Source organism: Danio rerio, chromosome 23 (assembly GCF_049306965.1).
Source record: "Danio rerio strain Tuebingen ecotype United States chromosome 23, GRCz12tu, whole genome shotgun sequence".
NCBI lineage: Eukaryota > Metazoa > Chordata > Actinopteri > Cypriniformes > Danionidae > Danio > Danio rerio.
The window spans coordinates 43,536,870-43,555,701 of NC_133198.1; the positions used below are offsets into that span (position 1 = coordinate 43,536,870).

The 18,832-nt window shown below is 35.1% G+C and overlaps 1 protein-coding gene across 23 annotated transcripts in view; it reads right to left on the reverse strand.

Moving 5' to 3' along the window:
- Positions 1-1,642: 1,642 nt before the first annotated feature.
- The window catches only part of tgm1l3 (transglutaminase 1 like 3), a 189,251-nt gene continuing 172,061 nt past the window's right edge, over positions 1,643-18,832 (reverse strand). For all 23 annotated transcript variants that reach the window (XM_073939370.1, XM_073939368.1, XM_073939365.1 and 20 more), the window contains 11 exons: positions 17,632-17,883; positions 17,250-17,368; positions 16,459-16,566; positions 14,705-14,882; positions 14,480-14,618; positions 12,225-12,417; positions 11,131-11,284; positions 6,885-7,169; positions 4,982-5,142; positions 4,088-4,224; positions 1,643-2,125 (listed from right to left, as the gene is read on the reverse strand). In XM_073939370.1, coding sequence (XP_073795471.1) covers positions 1,981-2,125; positions 4,088-4,224; positions 4,982-5,142; positions 6,885-7,169; positions 11,131-11,284; positions 12,225-12,417; positions 14,480-14,618; positions 14,705-14,882; positions 16,459-16,566; positions 17,250-17,368; positions 17,632-17,883 — 1,871 coding nt within the window. In that variant the 3' untranslated portion in view covers positions 1,643-1,980. The remainder of the gene's footprint in view (positions 2,126-4,087; positions 4,225-4,981; positions 5,143-6,884; positions 7,170-11,130; positions 11,285-12,224; positions 12,418-14,479; positions 14,619-14,704; positions 14,883-16,458; positions 16,567-17,249; positions 17,369-17,631; positions 17,884-18,832) is intronic.

Here is an 18,832-nt window from a genome sequence, read left to right on the forward strand (position 1 = left end):
TTTATATCACCTCAATATGACGGAGGTCATACACTATACCTACACACATGACTGTCCAAACAGCTTGAAAAGTAGATTTTTTACCAGAGGTGCCCTTTAAAGATTGTATGTAGTCAATCAAATTAAGATAATCGAATAAAAATGCAACAAATATTTGTTTGGGCCCGAACAACTATATAGGGCTAAAAGATTAGGGCATGATTAGGGCTAAATCATGCTGACGATCAAAAACAAAATGTCATGATTTCACAGGCGATTGTTTTCTGATTGAGTGCACTGTAAAATATATGAATGACACTCATAGAGCTTGATCTAATGATCTGATGATCTGTGATCTGTGACGCTCTGAGATGTTTCTTTTCCAGACAGACCAGCCCATGTAACATAATCTGCAGCCCATTGGTTCTTTTCTTTACTGACATTGGGCTGACCCAAACAAACTTCCATTTTGGGCTCTGTGTAAGCGCGCAACGTGTGTATTTGTCAAAATAGTCGAGAGTCACGCTTGTTTCTCACCCCACGCGTGGGAGATCAGAAGCAGTGAGTAGGCGTTTGCCTTTTGTGTCTGCAGCGCGCATATCAATAAATTCCTGTCTATTCCACCTAGTTACCTATCTGTCTATATACATATACTTTTTTAATAAACTTTTCATGCACCAAGGCCTGCAGCAACTTCCTCCTATGCTGTTTCCCTAACCTGCAAGTCTTTATTTTACAAATTGTAAAGAATGTCTGCTTCTCAAGCTCTATGAGGAGTGTCATTCATGCATTTTAAGATGCACTCGGTCAGAAGACAATCGCATGAGATATCATGGCGCTTTGTTTTTGATCATCAACATGATGTAGGCTTATGGTACAATAATATTTATACAATAGGATATTTATACATGACCAAACTAGTGTGCAACTTCAGCAAAACTATTTTTTTACATTTAGTTTTGTAGTTCTGCCCAAACAAATATTTGTTGCAATTTTTAATTGCTTATGTTCATTTGATTGACTATGTCTATGTTTGATGTTTTATTGTTGAGTTAAACATTTGTTAAGACTCTCTGATACATTGCTTTTATTATTTATCTTTGTTTTATTAATCAACATTAACTGTGTGCATCATCAGGCAGATTTTGTTAAGTTTATCAATTAATAGGTTTCCTCAAAACACACCGGCACACACAAGATGGACTTCCAGTGTGGATTATAATTTTATTTTAATCATAAATTACATTTTTTAAGTTTTTAATTTGTCAACTCTCGTTATTTCCTATATATGGCTTTTTTGCTTTTATAGAATGGGAGTTGGTACACATATTCAAGGGTGTGCACAAATGGGGAGGATTTTGATTGATGTAGTGGACCGCTCTCTCAAAATCCCAGGGCAGATTTTTTTGTCCCAGTCCAGCCCTGATGGCCAGTCCGCCCCTGGACTAAGGAAAATTCAATAGTTGGTTTTGTGTTTAAAGTATTTACTGTAGACAGTGAAGTTTATAAATTGTTAAAAATAATAACTCAGTATCACCTAAAAAACATAAATAAAACAGTGCTGCTTGTATGAATAACCCATGAATTTGGTTATTCTGCTTGGTGTTGTGTGTTAAGATCATTTCATCAACAAACTCAAAAAGACACATTACAAATGCACAAGTATTGCAAGCGAATGTCGTTTATTGAGGCAATTTGGTGGACAGATAATTCATGCAACTAAAATGAATGAAATTTGGTTAGGTTGACTGCATGAAAGGAAGTAGTTGATGTGGTTAATAGTTTTATATATGTCAGATCTTTTTAAAAATATGTGAAACTACAAATATCACATATTCTACAACAATACTTCCACAAACAGCAACATCTAAAAGCAAGCTCCCTAATGAAAATGCACCCTTTGCTTCAGCGTTTGCTATTGATTACATTTAACTAAAAGCTTTTAACTCTGCCAGTCGATCAGCATGAAAAGCTTGCTGAATTATCAATTCAGCCGCTTGTTCACTTTTCTTTGACAACGACGTCGGTGAATCCATGCACCTGAGTGAGCTGAGGACAATCCAGAGATGCCAGAAGCTTGTGAGGGCCGTGACATTTGGGAATGAACTTCTCGGTCAGGTTCACAGTGGCCAGGCCTGCAATATCACTGAGAAACACATAGAAAGGAACATGTTTAATTGCTGTATACACTATTAGACTTTGCTGTAGTTTTACAGTTGTTTACTGGAAAGAAAACAGCTAGTAAAATAATACACACATTCTCTACAGTTCCCTACTGTAATATGCACTGCATTGTGGGTCATTTGAAAACTTTTACAGTAACTTACTGCATATTATGATATTGCGGTATACTACTGTAATCAGGGTAATCAAGTACTGGTACTGTAGTTGAAGACAAAAACGAGACAAATGAGTCGCTTGTTTGGAATTTATTAAATTCAACAGTAAATACTAACAATAAAGGTTTACTGTTGGTGTAAAATGAAAATCAATGACAGTAAAAGTACTGTAAAAATGGTCATACTGTATAATTAAAACATAGTAAAGGGTAATTTACCATAAAAAGAAGTTGTGGTAAAACTATTTTACTGTAAAATGAAATTGTGGTACGGCCCTGCTACTGTAAAACACATTTACAGTAAGTTACTGTAGTCGTGATAACTTGCTGGCAACAGTGCTGTCAGTAAGTTACTGCAAAATTATAATAAAATGTCTAACAGTGTGTATACCTTGCTCCATTCTTATTATATGAACCTGGATCACAAAAAGTGTAGATTTTTGGAATTTAAGTTTGTAGATTATCTCAATAAGCTGAATAAATATGCTTTTCATTACTGTTTTTGTTTCATTCAATCACTAAATAACCAAAGAGTTGATGGTGATTAACTGGTGTGAAATATCAAACCAAAAACAAGTTATCTTCAAAGAAAACAGCTTGCCAAATCTAATTTTCTGGAAGTTTGCTCTTGCTAAATAAGCTTTTGGTAACACTTTATTTTTATGATCCATTGGAGTATTGGTAGACTGTCTGCTTAATATCTGCTGATACTGCTCCTTCAACCGACGTTTAACTGACTTTAAGAAACTTTAAGTATGTCAACTTACACTAACCATAACCCTAGTCTACTTATAATTTATTGAGAATTAGTTGGCATGTAGATGCCATGCGAGCTAAATTCAACAACTGGACCATCAAAATAAAGTGTGACCTAAGCTTTTCATTAATGCATGGGTTTATTAGGATAGCCAAATATTTGGTTGAGATGCAACTGTTTGAATATCTATGATCTAAGGGTTCGAAAAAAAATATACATTTTAAGAAAAGCAATTTGTCAAAAATTCATTCTCTAAATCAGTGGTCACCAAACTTGTTCCTGTAGGGCCGGTGTTGCACGCGACGCAATTGTTGTTTGCTAGTTTCAGCTGGGCGCAAGAATCGTTTTGATGTTTTGCGCCACGCTGTTTAAATAGCAAATGCATTTGCACTCAAATGTGCCCATAGGCGTTCTGGTCAAAAAAGGGAGGTGTGTTTTAGCGCATTGCTATTTGGAGAAACTATAATAAAATTTTCAATAGCCCAGAACAGAGCCGGTCTATTGTCCAGCGCAGAGCGCGTTAGTTGTGCGCCTCGGTTACACACTGCTTAATACACACAAGATGTAGAGCAATACACAAATATCTTTACATATGAAAAATAATTTAAATAATAAGGATGTATAAAGGATATAATAAGGATGAAAATAGCCTTCTGGCTATTTCTCGGTTGCATTTGCAGCAAAGCTAATTAATGTACACTATTCCTGCCAAAAACATACAATGCCAAGATCTGTTTAAACTACTTATTCAAAATGACCTAAAAACACAATATTTACGTTTTTTCGGGGGGACAACTTAATTGGTTTATGTTTAATCCACTTAAATTTGTAAAAACAATTAAGTTAATTTAATCAATTTGTGTTGGGGCAACATGAAGGAATTGTGTGGAATCTGCCTTTTTTTTTTTACACTCTGCAATGTATTTTTGGCTATTCACAAAAATTTACCCGTGCAACTTAAGACTTGGTTTTGTGATCCAGGGTCACATATAATGTAACACTCAATTTCCTACCCATAGTTGATGGATCTGCAGTGCTTCAGACCCAGTCCCTCAATGCGGAAGATGGCGTTTTTCAGCACGCAGGGCAGTGGGTTTTGGAAAGTGATTTTGACTGGCACTTCTTTGCCCACAACACAATCGCATCCAGGCTGAAAGGTAAAAGCACAAACGACATTTACACCACAGACACCACTTTCAAAAGTCCAGATAATAAGCACTGCTTTAAATAGATTATAAAAAACTAAGCGTGAGCCAGTCAATTTTGCCCTACCCTGTCAGATTGCCCTCATTCCCTTTAAAAAAGTAGGCAGCACATTTTGTTGATGAGATATACTACCTATCAGATTGTTCTACCATTGTAAATTTTGAGTGCTGTAATATCACCCTGATCCCTAACCCCAACATCAGAACTATTCAAATACAGTGTTAAGGTTTCATGAAGTGCTTTGAAATGTGTATTTTTATTCAGTGTTTGACGTAATCTCAACTATAACATGAATAGAGGGTGACAGAGTAGCTCCTCCCCTTTAAAAACAGTCAATAGGGTTTAGTTTTTACACAGCTCTGCCAGTGAGAGTAGTTGAGCTCAAGAGCATCAAATGAAAAGTGAATGAGAAGTGTCTTGAAGGGGGCGGGGCATATCAGATACTAGAGAGCATTTAATTGGTTAGAAGATGTGATGAGAAACTGGAGTATGAGGTAATGTGAATAAAACCGTTTATCCATTCAGTCGGAACTGCAAGCTTTGAATGTTTATATCAGGTTTTTATCTTCTAAATGCAAATTTTTGTAACTGTTTTGGAGCGTACTATCATATATACATTATTAAAACTAACATACTATTACTAACATTTAAAAACTTAAGGGGGAACTTTAAGTGTATGATTTCAAGTCATTGAAACTCACAGAAATAGCAAGGCCGGGTGTGGGCAGTCGAAAGTTGAACCGTTTGGCCACAATCTGCTGAGTCTGAGTGACGCGTCCGGCAACAGTGACCATCATCGTTGAATGATCCACAAGGTGGTTCTTGTAATCCTCATATTTCAGAGACCACTCCAGAACCTTGGCTAAAGGAAGATAAACACTGATGAATACAAATGCTTCTTTTTAAAAAACTACTCATACAGTATTTTAGGGTGCTTTCACACCTGCCTTATTCAGTTCGGTTGAATCGCACTAGAGCTTGTTTTCCCTCTTGGTGCGGTTCGTATGGGCAGGTGTGAATGCAGCAATCATATTCGAGTGCGCACTAAAGGCGGACCAAATAAGCGTACCGAGACCTGCTAGAAGATGTGGTCTCGGTACAGTTTCAAACAAACCCTGGAGCGGTTCGTTTGTGGTGAGAATATGATCCGAACTAAAACAGACCCAACCGCAAAAAGTACTGTGCCTTTTGGACTAATCCAGCTGCCGTAGGTTGATGCGCTGTGCATTATGGCATATGGAGGAAAATTATTTGTTGACAGTGGTTTACCAACAGAGAGAGAGAGAGAGAGAGAGAGAGAGAGGGGGGAAAAATCTAATTAATGGATCGTTGGTAATATTTCCGCAAGATGACCATGTCGCAGTTTAGCTAAATTAATTCACGCCTCCTCCTGAAGTGACATGCGATGCATTAAAACACTGTTTTTTAAGCTGCGGCTGCCCTTTATTCTCAAAATGTTTAGTTTGTTTAAAGCAGGTATACAATCAGTGAGCGCAGTCGTCCCTCCATAGTAAATAGCGTCATTTTGTGTGTGCCTGTTTGTTTACTTGCGGGAGTTCATTGGCATTTTCCCACATGTGAATTCTGACCAATCGATAAACAGTTTAGGAACTATGTTCAACAACATCTGGCCAATGAGAGATGTGGATTTTGTCAGATGACTGCATTTTGGTTCGTTTCAACTGGTTCAGACCAAAGCCACCAGTGTGGTGTGAAAACGACCTAAAGAAGGCAGCAACAATGTATTATTTATTGCCCTTGGTCCGGACCAAATGAAGCGAACTACAGATGTGAAAGCACCCTTAGAGTCGATTTTAGTCTCTACAATGGCTAATCTTATGTATATGCACAATTATAATATTGTAAAGCATTCATTCATTCATTTTCTGCCGCTTTTCCAGGGCCGGGTTGCGGGGGCAGCAGTCTTAGGAGAGAACCACAGACTTCCCTATCCCCAGATAACTTCCTCCAGCTTCTCCGGGGGGATCCCAAGGCGTTCCCAGGCCAGCCAAGAGACATAGTCCCTCCAGCGTGTCCTGGGTCTTCCCTGAGGCCTCCTCCCGGTGGGACATGCCTGGAACACCTCCCTAGGTAGGCATCCAGGAGGCATCCGAAACAGATGCCCGAGCCACCTCAGCTGATTTCTCTCGATGTGGAGGAGCAGCGGCTCTACTCCGAGCTCCTCCCTGGTAACAGAGCTCCTCACCCTATCCATAAGAGTACGCCCTGCCACCCTTCGAAGGAAACTCATTTCGGCCGCTTGTATCTGAGATCTTGCCCTTTCTTTATGATCCAAAGCTCATGACCATAGGTGAGAGTAGGAACGTAGATTGACCGGTAAATCGAGAGCTTTGCCTTTCGGCTCAGCTTCTTCTTCACCACAACGGACCGGTACATCGACCACATTACTGCTGCCGCTGCACCAGTCCGTCTGTCAATCTCACGTTCCATCCTTCCCTCACTCGTGAACAAAACCCCGAGATACTTAAGCACTGTATGTATGCACTCTATGTATACTGACCTCCTGAAAAAACTCAAAAAAGTCCTTGTGACTTTTGCGCACAAAGCTCATTCTGATTCTGAACTTTCTCAATCATTTCTTACTTTCAGTAGCCTTGAGCTCGAAGCATGTCTGGTCCTTCTTCACCAAGGACTTGTGGATGCCGGTGTAGTAAGCAGCCGACAGCTGGCTGTGGAGGGTGACGCTACGAGTTGAGCTGCATTTATTCTTCAGAGCGATGCAAAGCACTGCATCCTTGCCCACACACACTCCATCACCCTTCATAGTGATGTCACAGATGACATCCTCGGCGCAGGGCAGAGGATATGCGCACTTTTTGGAGCCATGACGAAGAGCAGTTTCCACAGCACGACGCTCCTCCTCTGAACCTGATGAATGTGGAGAGCAAAAGCAGAAGTAAAATTACAACTCCTCCAAAAGAAAGAGACTCTCTTGTCTCCAGAGATGTTATAGGAGTATGGCAATATTTATATATTATAGTTATAGTTTATAGTGTTTTCATACTCCTGACAGTTTTAAAATATTTATTTTGTGGTTGAGAAGAAAGCATGTATATTCATCTAAATGCTGCTACATGTTTAGTAATATTAATGTTATAAACCACGGGTGCCCAAACTCGGTCCTGAAGGGCCGGTGTCCTGCAAAGTTTAGTTCCAACCCCAATCAGACACACCCGGCCCTTACTAGGCTTTCTAGAAAGAGACTTTAAAGAGTGTTATGTCTCCAAAGATGTTATGGGGTATGACAGAGGCAACACACAGGTATTCAAATTCCAGGTCATCTTATTTACTAACACTGATGTTATGAGGAGAAAGAATGTTCCAATGAAGGAAACATATTAATTTAAAATGGGGGAAAAATTGACCAGCAATATAAAAAGAAAAAACACCAAACCAGATTATTATTATTATTATTATTATTACTATTACTATTATTATTATTACTATTACTATTATTATTATTATCATTATTAATTTTACTATTACTATTATTATTATTACTATTACTATTATTATTATTATTATTATCATCATTATTAATATTACTATTACTATTATTATTATTATTATTATTACAATTACTATTATTATTATTACTATTACTATTATTATTATTATTATTATCATCATTATTACTATTACTATTATTATTATTATTACTATTACTATTATTATTATCATCATTATTAATATTAGTATTACTATTATTATTATTATTATTATTATTACAATTACTATTATTATTATTATTATTATTATTATTACTATTACTATTATTATTATTACTATTATTGTTATTATTATTATTACTATTATTATTATCATCATTATATTTATTGTTATTATTACTATTTTATTATTATTATTATTATTATTATTATTACTATTATTATTATTATTACTATTACTATTATTATTATCATCATTATTAATATTAGTATTATTATTATTATTATTATTATTATTATTATTATTATTATTACAATTACTATTATTATTATTATTATTACTATTATTACTATTACTATTATTGTTATTATTATTATTACTATTATTATTATCATCATTATATTTATTGTTATTATTACTATTTTATTATTATTATTATTATTATTATTAAATATTTCTTCATGATATAAAAATTGAGAGATCCCGGACGAGCCCCACCTATGTTACGTCTCCAAAGAAGTTATAGGCGTGGCAGAAGCAATACAAATGAATTCATATTCCAGGTTATGTATTTTATAAGTGCATAATATTTTTCTAGATATTTTTGAGACACCAGTATTCAGCTTAACCTCCTAGGGCTTGAGTTTCCACATATGTGGACAGCCCATTTTAGCTCTTAAGTGCCTATTTAAAATAGTTTGAATGTTTTATATTTTGTTACAGACATACAGTGTCATCCTGCAACTGTTTTGCAGCATATGAATTGTCCCAAACACTATTTCTAACTGTCCAAAATGGGAAAAAAATAGTTTTTACTCTCTGATAGTCAAAGCAAGTTTGAAAAAAAAAATTTCCGGAAAAAGTGGATATCATTTTTCTCTAAAAGTACATCATATCAAAAGATGATATTTAGATTTTTATTCTAATTAGGTTCTAATGAGCCAAAAATAGCAAAGAAAAATAAAAATTCATGTAAAAAAACATGGGTCTTAAGAGGTTATAATGTAATTTAAAGACTTGACTAGGTTAATTAGTTTATTAGGCAAGTCAATGTAAACTATCTGTTCTGGTTTTTTCCGTAGACAGTCCAAAAGATTGGCTTGAACCAAGTCTTACTCATAAATGAATGCAGCACACTCAGAGACGTCATAAGTAGGGCCAGACGGAATCTGCGGACGTTTTTTGCTATTTCTGCAAAGAATTTTGGTAAAAGTCTGTGGATTTCTGCGGAATTGTTTTGGGAGTATCATAACTAAAATCTTAATATATGGAATAAAAAATATCTTTTTAACTTTTATTTAAAGTTTAAAATGCAAATTCAATTAGATTTACTTTATTTGGTAAATAAAGCAAGTTTGTCATATAATATCTCTACTAAAAGACAGAAAATAATACTGTACAAACTGCATTGTACATAAATCCGATGAACATTTTCACATTAGTCAATAATATTACTGAAATTAATAAAAAAAAACTGAATAAATATAGATTTACACACATTTACTCAAGTAAATAAACATAACTAATGATGGGCTAAAAATCCGCAGAAATTTGTAGAAATCTGTGTGCGCAGATTCCGGGTGGGCCTAGAAGGTACAGACATCCATTCTACACGCTGGAATACACGATAAGATCTCATGGTCGTGACGCAGCTTCAAAAATTCCTTTCAAACAGGAAGTACGAATTTGCTCAAAATAATGCAAAAACAACCAATTTTCACTTTTTAGTGAGATATATGTGTCCTAATAGTGTTTTTAGCAGTGTGGGACACATATATGACTGTCAACATGAAACAAATAAGACTTTCTCTAGAATTAAAAATATTATCAGACATACTGTAAAAAAATTCCTTGCTCTGTTAAACATCATAAGGGAAATATAATAAATAAAATAAAATAAATAAAATAAAATCACATCTTCAGATGTATACAATAAATATATTAATAAAATATCTCTCCTTGATATAAAAATGGCCCCCACATGACAATGTCGTACAGTTACACCAGCCAATAGCAACAGAAAGACAAAAACAAAAGCACAACATCAAATTCAGGCTCTTAAAAGAGATAGTTCACCAAAAAAAAAAAACATTTACTTAAAATTGACTTACTCTTAAGTGGTTCCAAGCATGTTTGAGTTTCTTTTTAATTCTGATGAACATTAAAAGTAGGTATTTTGAAAAATGTTTTCTCAAAATATCTTCTTTTGTGTTCAGCACTTGAAAGAAACTCACACAGCTTTGAAGTGGAGGATGAATTTTCATTTTTGAGTGAACTATCACTATTAAATGTGTTGTGTGTACAGATTTGACTCTTCTAAAACATAAAAATCCCATAAAATATTAGCAGATATTTAAGAAACGTGCGAAGTGAACATACTAGTTGCATTGCTAAAGTCCTTTATTCTCCTTAGAAAATCTGAGTTTAGAGTTAGAATGTCTGTCTTTGTTTTGACCTCTATAACCAGCCCACTGCCAGTTCACCCAATTATATTTCAGCACCCTGGTTTGCCTTTATGGAAAAAACTGCATATTTCATTTCAGACACTAAAGCTGTCTCAATGTATGCAAATGCGGCCAAAACTGTGATTTTCAGAGTTACGAAGTGAGATTAAAAGATAAAAAAATACACATGAGGTGGTTTTAATTAATAAGTATTACATATATTACAAAGGTAAACATTAGTTGAACAGCTTAGTGTCAGACTCGCTCATGATAGTGTCGTCAATCTGGCAAACTGTGTTAGTCAAGTTGTCATCAGATAGGCCACATTTACAAAAAAACCCTATCCAATATTTTGAATTTGGACTACAATACCTTGCTCAACCGCTAGGTGTCAGTCCAATTTTCTGCACTTTTAAGTGATCCACTAGGTGTCAGTCCTATTTTCTGCACTTTTAAGTGATCCACTAGGTGTCAGTCCTATTTTCTGCACTTTTAAGTGATCCACTAGGTGTCAGTCCTATTTTCTGCACTTTTAAGTGATCCACTAGGTGTCAGTCCTATTTTCTGCACTTTTAAGTGATCCACTAGGTGTCAGTCCTATTTTCTGCACTTTTAAGTGATCCACTAGGTGTCAGTCCTATTTTCTGCACTTTTAAGTGATCCACTAGGTGTCAGTCCTATTTTCTGCACTTTTAAGTGATGTTTCTGATTTTTACCTTCTGGGTGCTTGTAGTGGTTGGTAATGTCCACACGTTTGTCTGAGCCCACAGCCTTGGTGCTGATGCAGTGACCGACTGCATTCTTGTCAACGTGGACCACAGCGAACGTCCCACATGCTTTCCTCTGCCAGAAAACTACATCACTGTTCACCTAGAGCAGGAACAGATAACTGTTAAGCAAGATATATTAACACTTAATAATAATAATAATGTCTTACATTTATATAGTGCTATTTTAGACATTCAAAGCGCTTTACACAATGAGGGGAATCTCTACATCCACCACCGGTGTGCAGCATCCACCTGGATGACGTGACGGCAGCCATATTACGCTAGACCGCACACCAGTTGATTGGTGGAGAGATATGAAGCTAATTATGATATGGGGATGGTTAGGAGGCCATGATGGACAGAGGCCAGTGTGCAAATTTGGCAAGGATGTCAGGGTTAAACCCCTACTCTTTTACGAAGGACATCCTGGGATTTTTAACGACCACAGAGAGTCAGGACCTTGGTTTAACGTCTCATCCGAACGACGGCGCTCACTGAGCAGTGTAGAGTCCCCATCAATATACTGGGGCATTAGGACCTACAAAGACTGCAGGTTGAGCGCCCCCTGCTGGCCTCACTAACACCACTTCCAGCAGCAACCTAGTTTTCCCGTGTGGTCTCCCATCCAGGTACTGACCGGGAAATCAGTTTTCTTTTAATTTACTGCATTCATTAAATACCAATGTATCTTTTTTTCAAGTTTTAAATTAAAATATTGTCATTTAGAGATTTTTTTTCTTTAATCACAATGTTTTCATTTGTTGTGCAAATAAGGGTTATTCAACCAAAAACTATTAATAAATATTCAAATCTGCAAAATAATACCTGTTTTAATGTTTTATGCACAGAAAACGCTTCAAATGACAACCCTTTTACTTTAAACTTACAAGAAATGTCAACAGTAGAATTAAACAAATCTTAAACTCTGAGAAACTGTCTGACAAGTAACAATTAAGCCATTTGAATGCCATAACGGTGAGAAAATGACAGAATTACTATTTTGGGTGAACTAACACTTAAATCACAAGGCTTTATCATACCTCAGCAAAAATGAAAGGTGCATCATATTTGAGGAAGACCTGCCCGCTGCGGATGGCAGCAACAGAGGTCGGACCACAGCGGAAAACACCCTGACTGGTTTCCTGAGGAGTCGCATCAATGGCCTGCCAACCTCCAAAACCTGCAGGCAGATCTGAACGAGCCATCCAGGCCTCATTCCACACATGGAAGGTCCTATACAAAGGAGAAGATTTCATATTCAATGTTTGATAGAGAAAATGGTTGCTGTATATTTTATAAATTGTATCTACTAACACATGGTGAAGCTATCTAGCATGATCCGACTTTATTTGATAATTAACACAATAAAAATTTAAAAAATAGTTATTCTTTATATTCATACACACAATAACATTACTACAAAAAAATACTGCAAAAAACAAATATGACAGTTTAGAATGAACTAAAAAATCACGACTGCATCAATCTCTAAAAAAGCAGTACATTTTAAATTGAAATCCTTTGTATATTACAAAGCTGCATTTTCCGACACGACATTAATTCTTGTTCAGAAACTATGATTTGAGAAAAAGTTTTAAAAATAAAACCCAATCCTTCCCAATCTCAAAATTCATTAGGACATGGTTACCATAGATAAAATAAACAAATAAAAAATAAATCTTTATTAATAAATAAATGAATAAAAACACTTTATTTTGATGGTCTGTTTGTTGAATGTAAGTTTCATTGCATCTACATGTCAACTAATTCTCATTAGATCAGTGTTTCTCAACTGGTGGGTCGCGGGAACATTTTCAGTGGGTCGAGGAGTGTGTGTTAAAAAAACAACAACAAAAGTTACATTTTTTTAAACTTATTTTTGCTTATATCGGACTTTTATTTTGAAATGCGTGCGCGACAACCCTACTGTTTGACATGTGAAATTTCATTTAATTATTGGAACAAAAATGTCAAGCGTAATTACGACCCTGAATACGTAAAGTATGGATATATATTGACAACAAAAAAGACTTAAAGTCTCAATGTCATATGTAGCGAGGTGCTCTCATGAGAGCATGAAACCTTCTAAATTAAAACAACATTTAGAAACCAGACAACATGTTTTATTAACAGTTTATTATTAACAGTATTTGTCATTTTTACTTTGTAATATTTCTATAATTTGATCCATTTTGTGAAATGACAACAATAAAATATTGTTTATTTGTAAGTCTTGGTGAATTTCTTATGATGTATCTGTCACTACTTGTTTATGTTAACAAATAAATAAAAATTAAGTATAATTCCTAAAATTGTATTATAGTTCCTAAACATTTGGGTTGCGGCTTGATGACCATGTAAAAATGTGGGTCCCATGGCCAAACCAGTTGAGAACCCCTGCATTGGATTATAAGTAGATTGTTAGGTTGGGGTTAGGGTTGGTTGTAAGCTGACATGTACTTGCATAGTTTCTTATAGTCATTATAACGTCGGTTGAAGAAACCGTATCAGCAGATATTAAGCAGACAGTCTATTAATACTCAAATGGATCATAAAAATTAAGTGTTACCAAAAATTCAAATTCTATTCCAATTGAATTACAAAAAGTCTACTACAACAAAAACTATTTAAACGAATAATAAAACAAATAAAATATAATATTGTCTCTTAAATGTTGATTTGGTGAGTGCTGGACATTTTGACAAAGAAGAGGCAAAGTGTTCAGCTTTAAACCTTCATTATAAACATTGTCCAAACTTTTTTTTCCTTTTTTTAATCTGTATTTGTCCTGTAACAATGATAATATATTCATTCATTCATTTTCTTTTCGGCTTAGTCCCTTTATTAATCCGGGGTTGCAACAGTGGAATGAACCTCCAACTTATTTAGCACATGTTTTACGCAGCAGATGCCCTTTCAGCTGCAACCCATCTCTGGGAAACATTCATACACACTTGACACTCATACACTACTCACAATTTAGCCCACCTAATTCACCTGTACCGCATGTCTTTGGACTGTGGGGGAAACCGGAGCACCCGGAGGAAACCCACACAAACGCAGGGAGAACATGCAAACTCAGAAACGCCAACTGACCCAGCCGAGGCTTGAACCAGCGACCTTCTTGCTGTAAGGCGACAGCACTACCTATACTGCGTCACTGCGTCGCTAATAATATATTATAATGATATACTAATAATGTAAATGTAAAATGTAATAGTACTATAACAGACGGTATTAATATATATTGCTGATGCTACAGAACAGAATGAAAAAGATTTACACAGACTCTTACCAGATTGAGTCCCGGTTCAGGCTGTCGATCAGGTCATAGTTCTCGTCAAGATAAATGTCTACAGTCATGGACACATCAGTGTCGTGAGCAGAGCAGAAGTTGGTGACCGGCCGAGCAGGAATACCAAAACACCTCAACACTAAGAGGAAGATAAGAAGAATAGAAGTGCATCACATTTAGAAAGACCATTTTTTTTCTCCTTGTTCATTTTGAAAGATGTCTCACGTGTGTTGGTGACTCCAGCAAAGGCCAAGCTCTGTCCATATTTGACAGGTACTCCTCCACATTTGTGGTATTGCTTCAAGATGGCACTGCTGCCACACCAGGCTGTTGGAGCAGTCCCGTCCGCATAGCAGTTCGACCAGTTGCCCATCAACACACCAGAGTCATCATTGGCATTAACCTGTGTGAGATGGTTGTAAGTGTTAGCAGTTCTCTATCCAAACATCATCATGATAGACATACATCAGGCTTTCTGATAGGGTTGGGCGATGTGACAAAAATCTCATCACTACATAAGTCATCTCATATTGTCCTAATATATATATATACAGTTGAAGTCAGAATTATTAGCCCCCCTGTATTATTAGCGCCCCTGTTTAATTTTTTCCCCAATTTCTGTTTAATGGAGGGAAGATTGTTTCAGCACATTTCTAAGCATAATAGTTTTAGAAACCTATTACTAATAACTGATTTATTTCATCTTTGTCATGATGACAGTAAATAATATTTTACATGATATTTTTCAATACACTTCTATACAGCTTAAAGTGACATTTAAAGGCTTTACTAGGTTATTAAGGTGAACTAGACAGGTTAGGGTAATTAGGCAAGTTATTGTATAAGGATGGTTTGTTCTGTAGACTATCGAAAAAAAAAATAGCTTAAAGGGGCTAATAATTTTGTCCCAAAATTGTTTTTTAAAAAATTAAAAACTGCTTTTATTCTTGCCAAAATAAAACAAATGAGACTTTCTCCAGAAGAAAAAATATTATCAGACATACTGTGAAAATTTCCTTGCTCTGTTAAGCATCACTTCAGAAATAACGTGTGACATTGTTCTCATATAAATTTTGAGTATTACAAGTATTACAGTAAACAATGTCTTTTGTGTCACAATGAAATAAACAATATATCATAATATGAAATGATAGACTTTTTTTTTTTGTCCATATACATTCATACATACATACAGACGTGCACAAAATAGTTGGTATCCTTCAAATTTGTCCAAACCAGTTTCATTAGTTTGACGCTTTAGTGCATCCGTCGAACCACATTTTTAAAAATTATTGTATTTTAAGGTTTTGATATACAGTATATACACAGAACAAGAAAAGGAAAACATTGGCTTGTACAATAGATGTATAAAGGACAATATAAAGGGAAAAAAAGTAACAACAAAAAAAACCTTAGTCACAAAATGCTCTTAAGTTATCAAGAAACTGACCCCAAGTAGCCAAACATTAACTTATAGAGCTAGTCTTTAAAAATCGGAGTCTCTCTATCTGAATAACAGATATCATGTGGGAAATCTTGAACCGCGATTTAACAGCAATATCTGATTTCCATTCGATTATTTTCAGTCTTTTTTAATTAATCATCTTTATTTTTCATTGTTATCAATGAATGAATGAATGAATGAATGAATAAATGAATGAATCAATCAATCAATCAATCAATCAATCAATCAATCAATCAATCAATCAATCAATCAATCAATCAATCAATCAACCAACCAGTCAGTCAGTCAGTCAACAACCAAAATCAATCAATCAATCAATCAATCAATCAATCAATCAATCAATCAATCAATCAATCAATCAATCAAACAATCAATCACTTTTTTCAGTTTAAGTTATTTCAGTGCCGACTGCGGTTTTTCTATCTTCATTGAATATGTCACAACAATTTTGCTTACGTCTGTATTGTCATATTGCAAATTTTGACATGCTTGATATAAGAAATCAAAGACTCACCATGGCAGACACAACTCTGGCCACGTTAACAGGGTCTCCCCATCCACTGCATGCTCCACCACACTTCTCCAGCACAAACAAACACGCAGCCAGGACTCCTTCGTCAAACTAATAATGACACAAAATCAAGCAATGAAATCAATGAGCTCCCAAATATTAATGAAAGTAAACTACACTTAATAAAAAATACATTTCTGTTGAACAAAAATAGGAGATATTTAAAATGCTGAAAACCTGTAACCATTGACTTACGTAGAATTTCCGTTTCCTACTATGGATGTCAATGGGTTTCAGCTTTCTTCAAAATATATTATTTCATGTTCAGCAGAAGAAAGGAACTTACAGGTTTAGAAACACTTTAGGCTGAGGAAATGTTCAGTTTTGGGTGAACTATTTCTTTAAGCACACTAAGTAAATTTGACTCAAATAATGTAAGGAATATGTTTAATATATTAGTATATAAGTCTCTTTATGCAATAAGCTTGAGTGTATTTAATTAAGGAACACGTTTGCTCTTATTTTTATGTGTGGATTAATGTTTGGCTCTTTTGGTCAGGATTGGTAGAGCTACGCATCGATGAATTGGCTCTTCATTGTTTGAACTCTCAGTAATGATTAAATCACACTGAACTGAGCTAAACTGAACTGAACTGAACTTAAACACTAAAACCTGAACCACACTGTTCCAGTTACTGAACCACACTGTTCCAGTTACTATGACCATTTATGTGAAGCTGCTTTGACACAATCTACATTGTAAAAGTGCTATACAAATAAATAAAAGCTCTTACTTGACCAAAGTGCCATGTTCTGGAAGCGATCTGATGTTTAGTTCCATAGAAGATTTTGCCTGTGTCATTCAGCACATACTCAGTCCTCTGGGCATCTTCATCCAGATACACAGCATCATCTGGTAAAGAGAGAGGGAGATTATTATTCATTTATTTTCATTTCACAGGACTATTAAAAATAACTATATTAGTGCTCCAAGATCAAAGGTTTTTGGGGTTTAGAATGACACAATCTTCATTTTGGGGTGAACTAACCCTTTAGATCTTTCTACTTTTCCACACATTTTAAAGTATTTTACATGTTACGTATCTTGTATTTATTGGATAATTGTATTTAGATGTGATTCAGAGGTTATAACTCTTTATTTAGTACAGTACGTACCTTTGCACCAGGGGTTAAACAGCATGTAAATATCATTGCTGGGGTTGCATGATGAGGTGGCTCTTCCCTTCGGGCCGCAGGTCACAATGGTCAGGCTGTAGCGTCCGATGCACGCGGTGGGAAGCGAGTACACGCTGAGTTTGATTCGGTTTTGGCACTTTTCAACAATCTTGGCCTCCCAGCGATTTTTCTTGAATTCTTCCACAAGTGGAACAATCACCAGTGTGCCGTTGGGTATTGATGGAACATTGCCTGAGAAATAAATGCAAAAAGAAGGTATAACAATAGTAATTATTAAATAGCCCATCATTCATTCATTCGTTTTCCTTCGGCTTAGTCCCTTATTTATCAGGGGTCACCACAGTGGAATAAACCACCAACTATTCCAGCATTTGTTTAATGCAGCGGATGCCCTTTCAGCTGCAACCCAGCACTGGGAAACATCCATACACTCTCACATTCACTACGGCCAATTTAGTTTATCTAATTTACCTATAACCCATGTGTTTGGACTGTGGGGAAAACCGGAGCACCCGGATGCAAACAAGCAAACTCCACACAGAAATATAATATATATATATATATATATATATATATATATATATATATATATATATATATATATATATATATATATATATATATATATATATATATATATGTTCAGTTCTGATATTATTTCAGTCCGCAATAATATTAAATAATATGCAAATGTTCATATGATTTATTTACAATAGAGTTGATAAAGTAATATGTTCTGTCTTTTAGTAAATATATTATGTGAGACTTGCTTTGTTTAACAAATTGATCTTATAGGATTTGCTTAAATAAAATTAAAATACAGTTTTTTATTTCACGCTTTAAGTTCTTAGTTTCAATACTCCCAATATCAATTAGCATATATATACAGTTGAAGTCAGAATTATTCGCCTCCCTTTGAATTTTTATTTTCTTTTTTAAATATTTCCCAAATGATGTTTAACGGATCAATGAAATTTTCCCTGCATGTCTGGTAATATTTTTTGTCTTCTGGAGAAAGTCTTATTTGCTTCATTTCGGCTAAAATAAAACCAGTTTTTAATAAAAAATAAATAAAAAAATCATTTTAAGGTCAAAATTATTAGTTACTTTAAGCAAACTTTTTTTCCGAAAGTCAACAGAACAAACAATCGTTATACAATAACTTGCCTAATTACCCTAA